This window comes from Epinephelus moara, chromosome 14, assembly GCF_006386435.1.
Source record: "Epinephelus moara isolate mb chromosome 14, YSFRI_EMoa_1.0, whole genome shotgun sequence".
In the NCBI taxonomy this organism is placed as follows: Eukaryota; Metazoa; Chordata; class Actinopteri; order Perciformes; family Serranidae; genus Epinephelus; species Epinephelus moara.
Window position 1 is genome coordinate 11,314,996 of NC_065519.1, and position 19,260 is coordinate 11,334,255.

The 19,260-nt window shown below is 42.4% G+C and overlaps 1 protein-coding gene across 3 annotated transcripts in view; it reads left to right on the plus strand.

The window, feature by feature from the left end:
- stard9 (StAR-related lipid transfer (START) domain containing 9) overlaps positions 1–17,857 on the plus strand; it is a 59,007-nt gene extending 41,150 nt beyond the window's left edge. For 2 of the 3 annotated variants that reach the window (XM_050061618.1, XM_050061620.1), the window contains exons 21-32: positions 168–648; positions 833–7,639; positions 8,024–8,227; positions 8,312–8,495; positions 9,104–9,250; positions 9,421–9,520; positions 9,878–10,044; positions 10,225–10,289; positions 10,466–10,668; positions 13,090–13,169; positions 13,598–13,756; positions 14,173–17,857. In XM_050061618.1, coding sequence (XP_049917575.1) covers positions 168–648; positions 833–7,639; positions 8,024–8,227; positions 8,312–8,495; positions 9,104–9,250; positions 9,421–9,520; positions 9,878–10,044; positions 10,225–10,289; positions 10,466–10,668; positions 13,090–13,169; positions 13,598–13,756; positions 14,173–14,298 — 8,723 coding nt within the window. In that variant the 3' untranslated portion in view covers positions 14,299–17,857. The remainder of the gene's footprint in view (positions 1–167; positions 649–832; positions 7,640–8,023; positions 8,228–8,311; positions 8,496–9,103; positions 9,251–9,420; positions 9,521–9,877; positions 10,045–10,224; positions 10,290–10,465; positions 10,669–13,089; positions 13,170–13,597; positions 13,757–14,172) is intronic. The other variant, XM_050061619.1, reaches the window with a different exon arrangement.
- Positions 17,858–19,260: the final 1,403 nt, after the last annotated feature.

Here is a 19,260-nt window from a genome sequence, read left to right on the forward strand (position 1 = left end):
ACACACTCACATTAATACAAAAGGTTATTGCTCATGCAGATACCTGTTAACTTCCAAATACAAACAAAAATTGTACATAGTTTTAAACCAAAATGGATAACAACATCAAATTCAGTACACGGATGAATGTTTATTATGATCTCCCTCTGTAAATCTTTACCCAACAGTCCAGCAGTGGATTTTCCAGGAGAAACAGCGCCTTACAACTGTAGAGCAAAGAATCACCCAAGAGTCCGGAGTGCAAACTGACCTTATCCCTGCACCCCTCCTGGAGCGAGTGGCAAGTCAGGTATCTGAAAACCAGGAAGGTCAGACAGTGGATGGTCCGTCTCAGGTGGCAAGGGCTAGGAAGAAGGCGGTGCAGGAGGAACTTCTAAAGCATCACGCCCTTTGCCGTGCCGAGAGCCGCATCCGTCGGAAAAAGTTGCACTACCAGTTGGAGAGAATCGCCCGCAAGCGGCATCTGTTGGAAGCTAAGAGGGAATTGCAGCAGCTGGAAAGCGCCTTGCCTCCAGCACCAGACAGCCCCGAGTCTCCTGAGCTGGGGTCCCCTACGAAACTCAGAGGAAGACCATTTGTTTCTCGTAGACACTCTTTCTCTGCAGATATTCTGTCCCGGCTCTACCCACAGAACACCCCGATCTTCAGGTACGCACATAGTCATTAATTGTGTTGTGGGCAGGCAAACTTCTTTGCATAACTAACGTAGGCTTCTACTGTCCCAAAAAAGCTTCCGCAGTTTTTTATCTTGCATTTGTATCTTGATATTTTGTGGTTGCTTGTGCCTCCCATACATAAATATTTTACAAAATTTAAATCTTCTCCTTGACAGGCACTTCCTCAAGAGAAACAGATCCATAGAGCTGACGTCAAATTCCTCCACAACCTCTGAATCCATCGACAGCAGGAAGTGGGTTTCGGATGAGTGTCTTCCTCGGCAAAGAACCCAGAGTTGTTCTGGTACGTTCTTCTCAGGACAAAGCCAAGCCAGCCGGAGCAGAGTAAGCTCCTCTGAAAACATCAGACAAACTGCCAAAGAGGAGCCCCAAGCTCAGCCCTGTCGGGAACGACCAGAAAGAAAACCTCTGCTGCCAAACAGAAACCTGTCTTTTAAGAACAGATCGGATCAGAGCTCAGCAGTTACTCTGAAGTCACCACTTGGAACGGCTTTGCAGCCAAACAGCAAAGAAAATATACAAGGACCCACCACATGCAAACCCAGTAACCAGATTGTCCCTTGCATGAATGCGATAACTCAACCTCATGCAGGTAGCAACGGACTGGAAACCATCAAGAAGACTTTCACTCGTTCTGTGGGGCCCAGGTTAAAAACAGCTCTCTCCAAAGTGTTCAGGAAGCCACCATCAGGTGGAAATGGAGGACGAAGCCCCAAACCTCTGGGGAAGATAGCTAGCAAATTTCACTGGAGACAAAGAAGAGACAGGTGCCTTAAAGAAACCAAGATGAGCCGAAGCAATTGTACTGTTAAAGCAGCTGCCTCATGTGAGGAGCTTGACCAAAGGACACTGTTTGAGGATGTTAGACAGAGGCGGTGGCATAGCACAGAGGCTCTGATGAACAAGACCAGCAGATGGGTCGAGAGACAGCAGGGATTGACGGAATGGGAGGAAGAGCAAGAAGACCGAGATGAAGGAACGTCAGACTGTGAGAGCCTTTTCTCTCTGGATTCGCTGTCCTCTGCTTATATGACAGCACTAGCAGAGCAGCTGAAACAGGAAGAAGCAGCTCAGAGTGAAGCAGAGAGCGAAGACAGTCAGATGTCTAAAGATTCATTGACTGTGGGGAGCAGTGAGAAATACTCAACAGTGGAGAAGCTGAGCCAGAGAGTGGTGCCAACTTACACATCGGTGACAGATTGCTTCCATCCGTCCATGCGGCACAATAGAACAGCAGACACAAGTTTAGACTTGGACAGCCAGCAGAAACCTCAGGTAATCCCAGCAGAGGCGTACTGGAGTCAGCAGGGCTCCCCAAAATCAAGACATAGTGGTGCAGCAAGGAAGCCTCTTTCCCACAACCCGTTAGTAGCAGATTCCAGAGGCAGAGACATTGTGCATAAAATGATTGAGGACTTTGGGAACATGCAGACCACTTCGGCCAGCAGCCCACGCTCCCTGAGCAGCTGCAGTGTGAGGGAGCCAGAGAACATGCTGGCTCTCACAGATGCCTGGTCCTCCACCGATGCAGCAGACAGTCCCAGAATTCACAGGGATTCTTTGCCTTTCCAGAGAAAAATGATGTTGAGAGGTGTAGAGAGCAGCAGCAGTCCCAGTCCAACCAGTATGAACCTCTCAGACTTTCAGAGTGGATCTACAAGCTGTAGTTCAACATCCACCAGTACTGAGGGTGTGAGTGTTACAGTGGAGGGCTACAGTGTGGAAATTTCAAGTGTCACATCAGAAAGAGTGGATTTTCAAGACTCTCCGATTCTAACAACACCAAACGAAGCCCTGAAGGATGTAGGATGTTGGGTAGAGCAATCGGAGGGACAAGTAGAAAATGTGGCGAAGGCAGTTGGAGATATTCCAGAATTCAGGAGCATCAAAAGTCAAGCATCCTTAATGACCTTTGATCAAACCGCTTCTGTGTCATCCACTGAGATTCACCTCACTAAACAAGCATCACAAGTAAAGTTGCTTCCGGTGTTTGCAGATGTATCTCACACGATTGCCACTGACGTTAAGATGTCCTCTGACACTGAAATGTGTGTGTCAGGTTGTCAATCAGTATTGCACGTCTCTGCAAGTCCTCCTTACCAAGATCAAGTCCTGAACATGACGTCTGACCCATCATGTGCCTTCAAACTGTGCACGAAAGATGTAGTACAATGCAATCTACATGGTGCAACAGATACGTTGAAAAATGTACAGCAACATGAGCTTGGGAACACCGAATATGCCTCTTTCACAAGGGACAAAACATTGGATAAGGCTAAAACCAAAGGCGCTGAGCAGCACACTGCTCTACAGCAGGAGCTTGTTAAATCAGCTTGTAAAAATTCCAGGAAGAGGAACAAAGACCAACAGGATGCTTTCATCGGCAGCCTGAAAATTCCTAAAAGGAGCAACAGCGGAGAGTTGGTAACTTTCTGCTCTGCATCAGTTGGCAGCGAGGAAGATATTTGGCCAGGTGACAATAATGACACCAGTGACTCAAAAGGGGAACAATCTGCCGCGGAAGCTGAGAGCCCCAGATTTGATTCTGTTTGTGTTGGTGGCAGCATTAGACAAGACACAGTAGCGTCAGAGGCGTCGCCAGTTTCTGATCCCGTGAGCAGGCAGCTTGGACGGAGTTGCGAGACCTCTGAGGTCTCTGAATGTGGTTACAATAGTTCTCAGAATGGCACCTCTGCGGGGGAGAGCAAAGTAGTTGAAAAGAAAGATGTAACAATACAGGAAGTTGCTGCAGAAACAAAAGGGGGTGACTCACTAATTGATAACCCCAGAAAACATCAAGAAAGTAGAAAACACATGAGCAAGTCAGATGCTATTTGTAGCGCCATTGACCTGAGAATCTCAGAAGTGGTGAAAGAGCACATGAGATTGTCGCTGATTGGCAGCAATGGAGACCGAAAGAGCAGGAGTCGAAGCATGAATGCCTTGTCATCCTCTGCGTGTCATTTTGGCTGTAATAGTGATGAAAATGGATTGGTAGACCGAGAGCTGAGAGATAAAATGAGTGATCAGGTGAAAGAAAGAGTAACCTTTGAAGGTCACCTTTCATTGGAAAGGACGACAAGTGAACACGCAATAGACAACAGTGTGCACTTGGCATCTGATATGCCAGCTGAATTGAGGACTAGCCATGAGAGCAACATGTTTAACTCTACTGAAGTAACTCAGAAGATTGAACATGCTCCTACCTTTTCTGATCATTGCCTTTTCCAAAACTCTTCTGCTAAAAACCACAACTTCCAATTAAATCTGACACTCAATAGCAACGTAGAGTCTGAGCACTCTAGCAACCCCACTTTGCAACCAGTTAGATCGTCCTTATTGAGCAATTCCTCCATCGACTCTCATGGAAACGCTGTGGAGAAAGATGCTTTGTGTCAAGAAATGGAGGATTCACCTAAACAGAAAGTAACATCCCATCTTAATCCTTTGATCAAACATGCTTGCTTAAATGAAGCAGACACCCAGAGCTGTTTTCCTGAACATCACCAAATAATACCCCATGAAACACCTCCCAGCGAGGGTGACGCAATAGAAAATTGTGGCTGTAATCACGTAAATGTCAGTATGGAAACCACATCCAGTGTGGAAGATAAAGGCACTTACAAACGGAACATTCAGCCTTTCCAAAATAGTCCTGACACATCTGGAGCCATAAAATTATTTCCTGATGGAGGAAGCCTTCAATTCAAAATGCACGAATGTCAAAGCAGCCAGTGCACGCCCACTCATGAGAGCGCCTCAGTGAAAGGGTTTGCTGCTTCTCCTGGCCGTGATGGAAATTGTGAAACAAGACGCACAGCACAGGATGACATCACCTGTCCGCAGAATCATTCAAATAACTTGGTGCAGACTTGTGTGATCAATATGAATTACCACAGTAAATGCCAAAATGTTTCAGATTCACTTTGCAAAATTGTTAAGGATAATCAAATTGACAGTAAACGAGATTGTGTAATGAAAAACGACAAACAGACACTGACTCCAAAGATCTTTGCAGAGGCAAAACATGAAGCAAGTCTTTCTGGCTCTATGCAGCCACAACAGAAAATACCACAGGGCAGTGCCATCAGAAATACATGTTGCTATGGATCTGTGGTGTCAAAACAGGTTCAGGTAAACACACCTGGTGATAAACAGGATAATCCTGCTCTTGTGTCCAAAAAGGCAAAGTCTAAGAGGTTCAAAAGGTCCAAGATCCAGACTCATCCCACCTCTTCATCTGAGTCGTCTCTTAAGTCATCAGATGAGGATGAGGAGGATGACATAACCACCAGAGCGCATCACAGCCGGCTCTTATCGAAATGTGTAAAGCTTGGTGTGCAGAGTAATGGCAAACAAGAAGTCAGACAGGCTGCAGATATTTCAACTACTGTGTCAGTGAGCAAATCTAAAATGAAGAATTGTCCTGCTGGAGCCCTGGGTACAAGTGAGGTGAAAGTTAGTAGAGATTATGCCCTAAAAAGACACTCCTTGCCCCCTCAAACAACATCTCAAAGGACAAATGCAGAAAATATCAGCCCGTATGCAAAGAAAAGAGAACCACAGCAGGACTCAGCTATGCATTTTGCCTCCAGTGACATCAACCCTTTTGTTCACCAGTGGCAAGACGATGAATCAAACCAACACTGTTATAATAAGAACCCTGCGTTCGGGAGTGCCGCTGACCTATCCTGTAAATCCCCACTTTTGAACAGCGCTGAGAAGCGTATAACACGATGTTGCAGCGTTGGCGATGGTTTGAACGGGCAGAACTCGCCTTTCTATTCCCATCTGAGCACTTACGCCACCAACAAGGGGCTGTCCAGCACGCTTAGCAGCGTGGAAGATTATAAGGAACAAGGGGACAAAAGATCTCAGCTCACGCCCTCTCAACAGGCATCTGTTGATATTCACAATCATTTAGCCAATCTGACTGTGACCGGCAGCTCTGCAATTAAAGATGCTCCTGGTGGTTTTTGTAACAACTCCAGTCAAGTGGATGAAATAATGTTTGTGTACTCATCTGAGCAAGAGTCCCAGGAAAGCGAAACGCACACCCAAAGGAGGAAGACATGTGAGCATGGCACTCAAACTGAGCGTGGCCTTCAGTCGGTAACTATTGGTAACTGCAGCAGCGCTCCAAAGAGAAGAGAGCGGCACAAAAGGAGTAATACCGATGTACCTGCAACACAGAGAGCCAAAGCAGACATTAAAGAATCTCCGACGTGGGCCAGCATGGAAAGCATGTCGGCTCACCTCTCAAAGCTGATCGACAGCACCTCAGACTTACTTGGAGACGTCCAGGGAATGAGAACAGGCGAAGCCCTCAAGTCCAGTCCGAGGAGGAGTGTCAACATGTCAAATATCAGCGTGTCTTACAGTGAGTCTCATGACTGCAAACAGAGAGACTGCTCAACTCAGACAGCCGTAGACGTTGGCATCCAGACAGAAAGATCCTCAACACCAGCAGAGAGGGAAGTTCATCAGATACTCAATGAGACGTCCAAATCTCATGAAGTCAATGTCATAGTCAAAGTGATTGGCTCTGAGGTTGTCAGTGTGTCTCAAGACAAGAATGGGCAAAAGATGCAGAGCATGCCTGACCTGAGTTTCAACACCTCTGCTGCATCACAAAGGTCTGTCTCACAATCAGAGAACCTAAAAACACCAATAAAGACTGCAGGTGAATGTCAAAGACGTGTCAGATCTGCTTCCTCTAGAGGCTCAAAGCAGGTCACGCCTGATGCACCGTGCCACAAAAGTGTTGCAATATCCGAAGTGTCCCGCAGATCATCGAAAAACGGCTACCAAGAGAATCCTTCCATAAGAAATGACCCATTACTTGCCTTAAAGAAACAAGCCACATACACAGACCGTGCATCGTCTCCAATTCTGACTGTGGGAACAAGATTACGCGGAAAGCAGAGAGGAAACCAATCAATGCTGAGTTCTCCGAAATATCAGAATGTAAGTAAAGTCCATAATTCTGAGAAAGACAGCTTTACCTCTAGCAAACAATCAGCATGTACGACTGTTTCAGAGGGTGATCAAACCCCCAGACACAACTGTGATGTTTCCTCTTGTGCATCAGAATCTGTTTCACTTGAGAAGGTGAGTGACATGACTTGCTCAAGCCCTAAAAGGTCTGATGAGTACTCTATAAGTTCATCACTTTACAGATATACAGACACAGACAGGAGGAATTCTACCTGCAAAGACTCCAAATGGCAGGCGACCTCTCAGCAGTGGACGACTTCCACTTCAACAAAAGTCTTAACAATGCAGAGCCAAATCTCTCCCATTTTAAGACAGACTGATATGCACAAACAGCAGGCAAACACAAGACATGGAAAAGCATCAAGCTACACACGACCTGCAGTTGATTCAGTAGATTTTTGCGTTGATTCCTACAATCCATCCCCCGACAGCAACAGGACTGTTCAGCTTCAGGAGGACGACATGGTGTCACTGGCACCCAGCGAGTGCAACACAGACATCCTCGTGAACACTGAACCCGTCACCAGTGTGTCTCCGAGTCACAACCACCACATAGCTCCAGAAGACCTGCCATTGCACAACAAGTTCACCAACTGGTCGGGCATCAACCTTCAACCGTCAAAATGCTCCAACAAACCAGCCGCATTTCCCACCAAAGACCACGACACCTGCAGAAACTGCGCTGAGTGGAGTGAGATGGAGAGCTACGGCTCAAATGTAGAATCCAGGACGCAGAGCGACAGAAGGGCGAGAGAGATCGAGAGGCTGCGGCAGGAGAGAGAGCAGGTGATGGCGACGGTCAGCCTCAGTATGAACCCGACACCGCTGACTGTGGAGCTGACAGAGGCCAAGCTGCACTACGGCCTCGGAGAGACAGATACACTGTTGAAGATGGTGTCCCCGAGGACCACAGAAGAGCTGGAGCCGTCAACCTCTGCAACCACCAAACAGCAGCTGTATGATAGGTAAGGATACAAATGACCCAAACACTCTTTATATGATATAGTTTAGTTGTCTTAAAGGGACAGTTTACCCAAAAATCTAAAATACATATTTTCCCTCTTACCTGTATTGCTATTTATCAATCTAGGTTGTTTTGGTGTGAACTATCGGCCGTATCAGATGTCTGCCTTCTCTCGAATATAATGGAACTAGATGGTACTCAGCTTGTGGTGCTTAAAGCGCCAAAAAATACATACAGACGGTTTCTAGGCTGCTTTTGAGAAGGCATTAAGGTCCAATACTCAGCCCTAAAACTGACCCAAATCACCTCAAAGTATTCCAAAATCTGCTAAAAGCCTCATTTTTGACCTTATTTATTTTCTGTTTCTGTGAATCTCTCCTCTCAGACACCGCAGGAGTATCGCTGGTTTGAGGCAGGAGAGAGAGGAACGTCTCCAGACTTACCGCAGAGCTCGTAGTCTAAGTCCCAGCAAACATCCTCGCTCCGCTCCCCAAGAGGCTGTTTCCTCCTCCAAGGTGTCTGCCGCCATGCCCAGTCGGCGCAACGAGTACCTACAACAGCTCCGCCAAGAGGTGATAGACAGCACCAGGTAAGACTCTAGTTGTCTCACAAAATAGTCTCAAATTTGAAACATAATCTTGACTGACTTCTCACTGAATTATCTAAATGACAGAATATCAGACCCCGCACGAGGAGAAGGCCAGTGTCCGTCTGACATCGAGCAGCTGTTGCGCGACTACAGCCGAGCCCGGGAGGAGGCCAGGACGGAGATTGCGAAGGCGCGAGAACGACTGCGAGAAAGGACTGAGCAGGAGAAGAGGAGGCTTCAGCAGCAGGCCCTGTCTCAGGAAGCCAAGGTCTGTTTTTGTGTCATTGTATTGTCATAACTAATTTTAAGTGTCACAACATGACGTTGAGTTTAGGCAAACCGTATTTCTTTGTGCTATTGTCAACCCACTTAAAGCAACAGATAAGAGCTAAAAATTAATATCTTGATTATTTTTTGATTATTTGTTTCATATATTTTTAGGAAATAGTGAAAAATGTCCCAAGATAACTTTGTGTAACTGATTGTTTTGTCTGAGGGACATTTAAAAGCACAAATATTTAACTTACAATCATATAAAAGAGAGGAAAAACAGCAAATTTTCACATTTGACAAGTTCATATCAGCAGATATTTGGAGTTTTTCCTTCATAAATGGCAGTTACCTCTTCATCAAAGTGATTGACAGTTGAATTTCAGATGATTAACTTATCGATTATTTTAGCTCTACATTAGATGGATTTGAGAACTTATCTGTATATATCTGTATATATCAGACTGTATTTGCCAATGAATTAGGTTCAAATGGACAAATATGGATAATACAAGATGTTGTGAGTGGAATTTAAGGGACTTTAAGTTTTATTCACAAAACTTGCAAAAATCTCACTGGTATCTTCCGTCTCCCTGTGTCGGGCAGGATGACCTGAGGCATCGGACGAGAATCAGTAATAGCACCTTGTGCACTGGATCCAGCCTGAGCCTTTCCTCTGGACCAACATCTGGTTACAACAGCGGCAACACAGCTCAGCTACAGCACGGCAACAGACCAGTTTTGACTGGACAGGTTGGTGCACTACTGCTAGAGATTGTACAATGAACAGCTAAAAAAATCCAAGACTGTAAATGAAATGTTTTGGCTTGGTTTTATGGTGCAAATATCTTGTATTTATGTCTTTGTTGTATTGTGTATTTTTGAATGAGGATTAATGTGTTGTTGTTTCTGTCTTCCTTCAGATCACAGGTTTTCAGGATGAAGGGCTGAAGGTCAGGACACGTCCCCCTATATGTGGTCCTCAAAGTGTGAAGACACAGAGAGTCTGGCTGTCTGCCCATGGTAAGGACCAGACTGTGAATCACAAACACCCAAACAGACCTGGGCTAAACAGTTGACAAAACTATACTCAGTTTTCTTAAATACAACAACGTCAAATGCAAAGAATCATTGACATCATTTTAAATTCAGAAAGTAATATACAGTACATGATTCTAATGTAGTTTTGTCCATGTCTGTCACTATTGCGGCGCTTAAACCCCTCTATAGTCTCTGTATTGAAATTCCATGTTGTCACAGGGTTCCTGCGGATCCTTAAAAAGCCTTAAAAGGCATAGGGTTCATTAATCTAAAAGAAAAAAACAAACAAAATGTTATTCTAAGCTGTAGTAACCCTGTAACATCCATGTGTTTCGCTAGATGTCCGCCTTGACCCTCCTGTCATCGGGTTTGAGCCCCTGATGGCTTCATCCCCATCACCCTCAACCTGTACACGTCAACGCACCGCTTCCTTTGGCTCCTCCTCTTCCATATCAACAACCTACCAGGATATCACATCTAGTCTCCTTGGCAGAGCTCTGGCTGAGGTAACACAGACCTGATTTAAAAGAATATTTCTTTGCTGTACAGACTGTTTTTTATTTCAGCAAAGCATCCAACATCCCAGCCGTTACATACATCTGTTTAAATACACATTCAAATCTTTCTTCCTGTTTTTATTTACTAATGTTTGTATCAGGTTGAATTGTAAATTTCTCTCTCTACAGGTGCGACTAGCTTCGTCTGGGGATTTGAGCAATCTGCTGAGGGGCAAGGCCACAGCAGGCTGGAGGTGAGCTCAGTCACTGTCTTTAATCAACTCATCCAAATATAATTTACCTTTAATCCAGTCCCTTAGTATGGTCAGGATTTCCTCTCCTTCTGAGATTAATTAGCCTCAAAATAAAGGCTTAATGTCCGGTCAGAATCACAGACATCTGCTGACGTATTAAGCCTGTGTTTATTTAGGTACCAGGGAGACGAACGAGGTATCCAGGCTTACTACAAGCCCTCCTCCAGCCCGTCTGTCCATGGTTTCCTCGGGGCCGGGGAGCTGGACAGACCGCTGGACAGTCTGTGGAACATAATCTGCCAGCTGTCCAAGAGCCACATGTATAATCAGTCAGTCCGTTCTGTCTGGACACGACCACTAGATGACAGCACTCAGCTGGGTGAGCTAATACATCTGCTTACTCTATGTCCTCACATGGAGTCTATACATTATAGTAACAGAGGTGGAATACAGTGAAGTAAATTTAATCAAGAGCTATACTGTACTTAAGTGCAAATTTGAGATAGATGTATTTAACCTAAGTATTTCCATTTAATTCCACTTTATACACTCTAAAAAAATAATCCACTGGTTCAATTTAAAAAATGACGGTAACAATTTGCATGCATCTTTTTAAGTAGTTCCAAATCTGGCATTATTGAGTCAGTCCTATGAGTCTTTTATAATCTGACAAACTTAATTAATTTAGTAAAACCAACATGACTTGCTTTAACCTCCAAAAAACTTTATTAAGTTGAATCAACTTAATATTAATATGAATATTAATATACCAATATAAATATATTAAAAAATATATTAATATTTATTATTCAAAAGTTGTGGTGATACTTAGTGGTCAAATTATTTTATTTAAAATAGCCTTAACTTCTTTACTTTAATTCCATTCTACTCAAAAATCCTAATCAAACAATTTTTTTAATGCTGAATAACTTATTTATTTCAAGTGCTATCCACTAACCCCATGGTTCAACTTAAAAAAATTACAGTAACAATTTACATATGTCTTTTTAAGTAGACTTAATTTTATTTTATTTTAATTTAACTTAATTAATTTAATTAAACCAACATGATTTGCTTTGACCTGAAAAGCTTGATTAAATTGAGCCAACATAATATTTTTCAAAAAGTTGTGGTGACATTTAGTGGTCACTTTATTTAATATTCCAACTTAATTATTTTAATTTCATCTGAGTCAAAAATGTTTTTGATTTTGACCAACGTCTTAAAATAAGTTGTCAACTGACTAAAACACATTGATGTAACAAATGTAATTCTTTATGCTGAAAAACTTTATTGTAAGGATTATCCACTGACCCCATGAATCATTTTTTAGAGTGTACTTTAACTTCACTACAATTTAGCGGGGAATTCCACACATTTATCAGACAAATAGTTACTTTATAAGTTAAGATTTAATGTAATAAAATATAAACAATCATCTTCTAAAATATAATTTTAAACGTAAACTGCCCATCAGTTTATGAAATAGGTAAAACTAGCTCCATCTCAACAAAACACAAAGTAAGATGCTACCTACACATTACTTTATCTGTAATAATTCACAATATAAGATATATAATACATTGAGCACTTTTACTTTTATGTACAACAAGTTTTACCAAGGTAATTTTGGATGTGGTGCCTTTTCTTGTCGTATCTTCACTTTATATCCATTTATTCTAACTTGATATAGTCCTCACCATCGAGTACCTGGTGCTCCTTTTAATGGAGCTTCTGACTGATTTATTGATTGACTTTTATTTTATGTCATGCACACTTACATGTGCCCAACTTTCATGGATTTACAAGACACCATTACAATGACATTGCATAATAACACATACAAACATACGTATCTTACAAATGGGCCTCATATACATTGAAACCATTCTTGATAATCTAATCTGGTCTCTGAGTGCTTTTCCATGTCAATGCTATACATCTTTTGGCTTGTAAAAGGCATGCGTCTATAAAAATTTGGTCACTACATTTTATAAATTTCTGCCTTTTGCATATAGAAAGTAGACAAAGTATTTTCTGTTCTATTCTATAGTAATGGGAGTGTTTTTACATTATGTTATTACTACGTTTACATTATTAGAGGATCTAAATTTCTCCACAACATGCTAATTTTAAAAAAATCTTATTTAATTCTTATTCATTGTCTGCCAGCCTGAAACATTAGAGAAAATACTCATTAACGAAAGTAGCAGTTTATAAGATACTCATAAATACTTATTGCAATGTAAGCTTCATGTAATGGGCGAGTTTACCTTGCAAGTAATATTTCTATTGTTGCAAGTATATAAATAGAGAAAGGTATTTATATTTTTGTCTTTGCTGCAAAACTATTTATATTTCTGCAAGGTGTTTATGGACCCTGCAAATGTATTCACTTCAAATGATGCGTCTGCACCCATTAGCTATGTATAGTACAGTAAAGAACACAGTCCCATTCATCACTGACGAGCTTATTGTATTGCATGACCAGCTCCATTCTCACACCTGCAGTATGTCGTATTTGTCGCAACGTCTTGTGTCATATTCTCTTCTCTGATCGGATGTTTTATTGGTGTCTACTCTCTGATGTAAAGTTTATTATAAGAGATCATCATATTTTTGTGTAAATATGTTGAATTTTGCTTTTTTTCTAAAGGTTGGAAAATAAATTGCTTTTCAGTGTTGTTTAGCGATAAAGTTCTGATTCATTGCCTTGCTTCTTTTTATATTTACTTTTCTTCCCAGGTTTTCATCAACCATTTTTCCTCTCTGACACATTTCTCTCTGTATTTCTGTTTAGTTTACATACTAACAGATCCGTCCACCTGCCACCTCAGCCAGCCGCGGGACTTCTGCTGCATCAGCACCGAGTCCAAACAGGTAAGCACAGCTGCAAAATCAGCCAGCCAGCCCTGATGATTACTGCGAGTCACCCTTGTGTAAGGTCCACTGAGCATTTGCAGCATGGCTGTACACAGAGTTACACTTTAGTTTGAGAGAGAAAATTCCATTTACTGTGGCTGCAAACCAGGATTGGACAGCGCTGTCTTTTTTTAATGAAGACCAATATATGATAAACAGTGTGGCATTTAGTTTGTCTCCAACAAAATGTGCGACATGATATTTAGACACTACTCATGCTCACAGAAACAACACTGAGCGTAAACAACCCTGACCCAGAGGCAGTGGGTGTGGAAGAAACCGTGTCAGCTGTTGGTTATCAGTGTCAGCGTACAGTTGCCTCTCGGCTGATCAAAAGGCTGCACTGCCTGTTTTATTGATGGTTTTTCTTCTGCTCTCTGCCTCAGGGTGGCTTGTGCGTGCTGGCAATGCAGTCTGTGTTCGAGGAGTCACTGCCCCGTCCCAGTGTGGATGCTGTCCGAGGGGAGATGATGCCCAGCTGCTGGGTCCTGCAGCCAATTAGACGCGGTGGACAAGAAGCCACCAGGGTCATTTACCTGCTTCAGGTGAGACCCAGTTGCTATAGAGGGCTGATAAATTTGTTGTGCTCACCAGCAGCACTGCAGCAGTTTAACTGCCAGTAAAAACAAAGATGTTTGGGTTGATCATAGATAGATAAAGGTAGTGTGTGTGAATGTGGGAGTCTCAAAACACTAAAAGGCTGTGGGAAAAAGTAACAGTAACAGCCAGCATTACTTGGTAGTTAATACTTATGAATTGCAAACCAGGGTTTCTTGTATTGTTATCAGATGAAATACACAGTTTAAAAAAATCTGATGAACACGAAATTGTAAAGTCAAACTTGAGCCAGGGAAGTGGTGCCCATCTACAGCTGGACAACGTTACACAGTGAGAGAGGAGAGGGAGAGACGCTGTGCTGCTGCTAGAGGAGAGGTCATGTCCACTTTATGTTCTTCTCCAGGTGGACCTTGGAACTCCGTCCTTCCCCCACCGACTGTTGGACACTGTCGCCAGAAGACAGGCAGCAGTCATCGCTGATCTTGATGTCTTCCTCTCTAAATCTGCAGGACTCATGAAGACACATTAGCAGTGAGCACTTAGACTAAAACGTCTCCAGCACGGAGTCAGTCTGTCGTTTCAATTTGCACCTGAAATTTATTTACTTGACTTTTTTTTTTAATTCTAAGAGCACTGTTACATTGATCCCCCGTCACAAAGTTGAAGCAGCTTTTTTTTTATATGAAGGTATTTTTTATAAAATATTGAAACTGTATTTTTGTATTTGTAATGTACATGAATGCTTGTAACAATCATAATCCTGTTTTACCAAAGATTTGTTAGATGTCTGAGGGGATAACTTCGCATGGCACATTTAGTTTATTGTGTTAAGGTTTAGACGATTGATTTAATTATCCAAGGCTGCAAGTTTTTTCCACCTAATTGATTCATTCATGTGATTAAAATGTTTAATTATAACCTGATAAATATCAGCCATTTAGCTCCCTTGATAGTTATATGGTGTCTAATGATTTCTACCATATTTTGACTTAGACAGCCAGGTCATCGTCGTAGCTAGAGAACCTTCTAAAGTGAGGTTTAAAAGTCAGTCAACAAATAATCAAAGGTTACACTGATGTGATGTATATTTAATACACGAGTGTGTTTTCACCAGTGTTTACTTTCTATCTATCTATCTATGTATGATAGATGGATGCAGCCAGCTTTGTTGTTACAGTGACATGTCACGTGAGACCATATAACGAAGGCAGCATCACACTGCTCCACATCAGGGTCGGGCACTTTTTGCAAATACTTCACGGCTTTGTTTTGAAGTCAGATTTGACAATAAAATGAGAGCTGTAACACTGAGATAGGAAAGCATTTGAAGGTCAGTTCAGTTTTTTTCAACTGAGGCAACACCTGAATCGTCCTGGTGAAGTAAACCACATCCATACACATGACAGAATTATTTACAAATACTGTCTCACCCTGATTTGTTGCAGCACATATTTGTAATTATTTCCTCAGGCACTGCTTTTGTTAACCACTTTAAAAACCCCAAGGCTGCGTTCACATTGCAATTCCAGTTATTTCCGTGGATCTGATCATTCTGCCTGGACTGTTCACATTCACATTTGAAATGAGACACATCCGACGTCAGTGTGAACTGATCTCTGCCCTTAAACTCACATACAACCAATAAGGTCACACACATGTGCAATGGAATAACAACAAAAAACATCACATTTCTGGAGCGTGCATTTGGGGTAAAGAATGAATGCCATAGCTGTACATGCTTCATTCCCGTTTAATCAGTGTACTGTTTTATTTTTTTATTTATTTTAGTTGTTTCAAATTTAGGTGTATCTAGTTCGTAAAATGTTGAGGCAGAGGGTACTTGCTGTAGCTCTGGTTGAGGGTGAGAGGCTGTCAGCAAATAGTTTGTTGGTCACAGGGAAACGGAGGTCCGTGTGGGTACATGAGACCCTAAAACAGAGGGTGGATCATGGGGAGTACCACCAGTTGGTCCAGGAGCTTCTCCTCCATGATGGCCATTTCCAGGCATATTATAGGATGACTCAGGGGCAGTATGACGACCTGCTGTCTATCGTTGGACCGTATAGTTCTGAGTATCCAGCAACCTCTACCACCAGTTATTCCTCCATTGTTTACCAACTGTAAACAACGTCATGACCACCACAGAAGGCCCGCCTCTCAAATCATCTGATTGGACAATGGAGAAAAGGCGGAGATGATGTGAGGCGTTTTCCTGCTCTGAGTTGAAGTTTTGTCAACTCGAGGCATTCAGAGTGCCCCAGCAAAAACTGCAGGCTCTTAGAGCGCAGCAAAAAGCTTCATTCTCATTAAAATCAATTACAAAAAGGCGCCTCCAGCTGCTAAAATGCGTCCTGTGTGATCAAGGTCTAATGACATCTTTCTGCATAATTATTAGCCATGTGCTGCTGTCTGGGAGAGTGTGTAGCATATTTTCGGAGAAGTATCATTTTGGATAAATATGGGCACTTGTTTTTGGGATAATAGGCTGTTGTACAAATTGGCTTTCGTCCACTGGCTCTGTTAGCAGCTGTTGCTGGTAGTTCTGTGGAGAAAGAGGTGTGGGTGTGGCCAAAAGGCCGCTTTATGGAGGGTTTCACGGAGGAACAGTTCTTCCAAACTTTAGGATGACCGGGGCTACAATCCAATATCTGTTGGAGCCTCATGACAAGGCTGTCACGGCACATAGGAAAGCTGACTCATGAATTCAATGTGGAAAAATCAGATCTGTGTCACATGAGTGCAGAAAAATCAGATTTGGGCCACCGTTGCCTTGTGATGTGAACGTAGCCTCATTCTGCTGAAAATGAACTTCAGATGTCCTTCAACAGTTTTGCAGCAACATGCAGATATAAGAGACTGTACAAAGATTATCAGGGGGGATAAGAGTGTTTTTTTTCCTGTCCCAAATTTTATTTCAGCCTTCATTTGCAATGTAGTTGATAGTTACATAAATAAAAACTTTATAAAGGTTTGAGGGAAGCATTGATAACCCTGAGGGGGGCTTTGCTTTTTGACAGAGTGAAATACAAAGTTCACCCCCCTCCTCACTTCCCTGATAACTTCTCTACAGCCCCTAAGCTATGTATTGAATTATAAGGTTGTGTATTGGAGGAAAGCTTAGAATTATTTAGCTACTCTTAAGACTTTGTAATATATGTATTTATCTGTGTAGGGACGGCACATTTGAAACCACTCGGCAGCACTCTTGCTGCAGGAAATCTAGTCCTAAATTTGTAGCATAACAAGGAGGTAGTGGGTTTTATAGAACAAGTCAAAGGCCAAGTAGGCAGATTTCAACCAAAGCTGTCTGGGTCAATCCCGTGTGTCTGCAAGCATCTGGACTGCTAAAGTGCCCTTGAGCAAGATACTGAAGATCCCAGCAGCTCCGGGATGATGCTCGTGTTTTTATATAAGAGCTGCAGTAAGATAAAGACACAGTTCGGTACCCTGAATCTGCGTCAGCTGAGTTTAAGGCCTTTTGTTTCTCACCTGTTTCTGAAGTCGTATTTATTTGCGCTCCTCTTGCCTTCTGTTTGAAATGCTGTTGAATGTGTTTTTACAGTTTTTATGGGGTTGTTTTTTACAAGCAGAGCACGGTGCTGTGTTTACAGCCGCTTGCACAGAAACTCGTTAATGCATGTATTGATGTTACATATTAAAAAGTGATTCTGTTTTTGTTTGTACAGTGTTGAAGCTATGCAGACGCCGATCAGAGGCAGGACTGTTCTCAGTCAGAGCTGGGTCAGCTGTATCCAGATATGAAGCCATATTATTTACAGTAGTTGAAGGTTCAGGACTGTTTTTGGCAGCGGCGCTCGGTTTTTAAGACGTTCCCGGGGGAACCAAAGAGAAAGAGACACAAATACTGAAGACCCAGAGAGAAGGAACATTGTACCTTTTGTACTGATATCTTTTTATGTGTTTCTATATATTTTTTAAGTTCTCGTTTCATTGTGTAAAAAGTTATTTATGTGTTGATGATGTGTTGTAAATGTATTTTATTATAAACACCCTGCTTCCTGTTGCTAATAAGATGTTAAGTGGCCTGTGTGTTTGGCCATTTTTTTATGAATACAATACATATTTTAAGTGAACTGTTGTTTCTCCATTTCTTTCAATCATCTGTTTGTGTGACGTCCTTAATTGTCCTGTACAGTGATAGTATATCAGAATCCTAAATTCCTTGATTTAATCATTTTCAATTAGTCTAAGTAGGCTCGGATACTGAGCCTCTATCTTTTAGTGCTGATTTAAATGTGCCTGGAGCATCCAAAACTGTCAAGTACCAAAAGCTGACACCGCATGCTTGCTTAGATTTTGTGCTTTCACTGTTTCTCTTACCTTAAGGATCACTATGCAAGGTTGGTCAGATACAGTTTGTAAACAGTATCAGCAGTGAAAGTGAAAGTAAACCCCAGATTCACATTCATTTGGCATTTGACCCTGTTACATTTGTTTTTTGGCACTGTGTCTCTTGGATGCCTGCTGCTTATGGTCTGGCACCTGCTTACTACCTTTTTATAAAGCCCCGACCTCACCTGAGCGCTCCGAGTGTTCACGCCCATAAACGTCCCAACACAGAAACTAGGGAAAATAAGAAAATACAGGCAGAGGGCAGAGTCTTTGCAGATGAATATACCGCCGAAAGGGATTACCTCCTTCTGAGTGTATTGTTTTTTTGGGGGGAAATCCTGCATGTATTTCTTCTGTTCCTCATATTTGAGAAGTTCTGTCTTCTTTTAAATCAGGGGTGTCAAACTAATTTTAGTTCATGGGCTGCATACTGTCCAATTTGATCATGAAAGAAAAGAACTGTATTCTTGTCCGGGGTGGAAAAGCCTCGCAAGCAGCATTTTGCATGAAGAAAGCTACTCACTGTTTAACTTGCTCCTGAAACCTCTCACCCTTCACAAGTGCATGAATATTAGGTGTGCAAAGTCATCCAGTGGGCTGGATTGGACCCATTGGTGGGCTGGTTCTGGCCGTCGGGTGGTATGTTTCACACCCCTGTTTTAAATGGAAAAGTTAAATGGAAAAAGCTGTTCTCAAAATATCTTCTTTGTTTTGGTTTGATGATCAGGGCCCCTTTTCTAAGCAGTCTACACCTTTTAGAAACATTTAGTCAGAATTTTACCCAACAAGTTACTTTGAAGGCGGCACAGTGGTCCAGTGGTTAGCTCTGTGGCCTCACAGCAAGAGGGTTTCGGGTTTGAACCTGGCCAACTTAGGTCAACTGGTAAGTCTAAATTACCTGTGTGAATGTGAGCGTGAATGGTTGTCTGTCTCTATGTGTCAGCCCTGTGATAGTCTGGTGACCTGTCCAGGGTGTACCCTGCCTCTTACAGTACATCATGTCAGCTGGGATAGGCTCCAGCCTCCTCGTAACCCTGAATAGGATAAGCAGTCACAGAATGTTGCTTGTAACTCTGAAGACAATCTGTATTGAATACTTTAAGATTATTTCGATTTGAGATTTAATGTAGTGATTAAA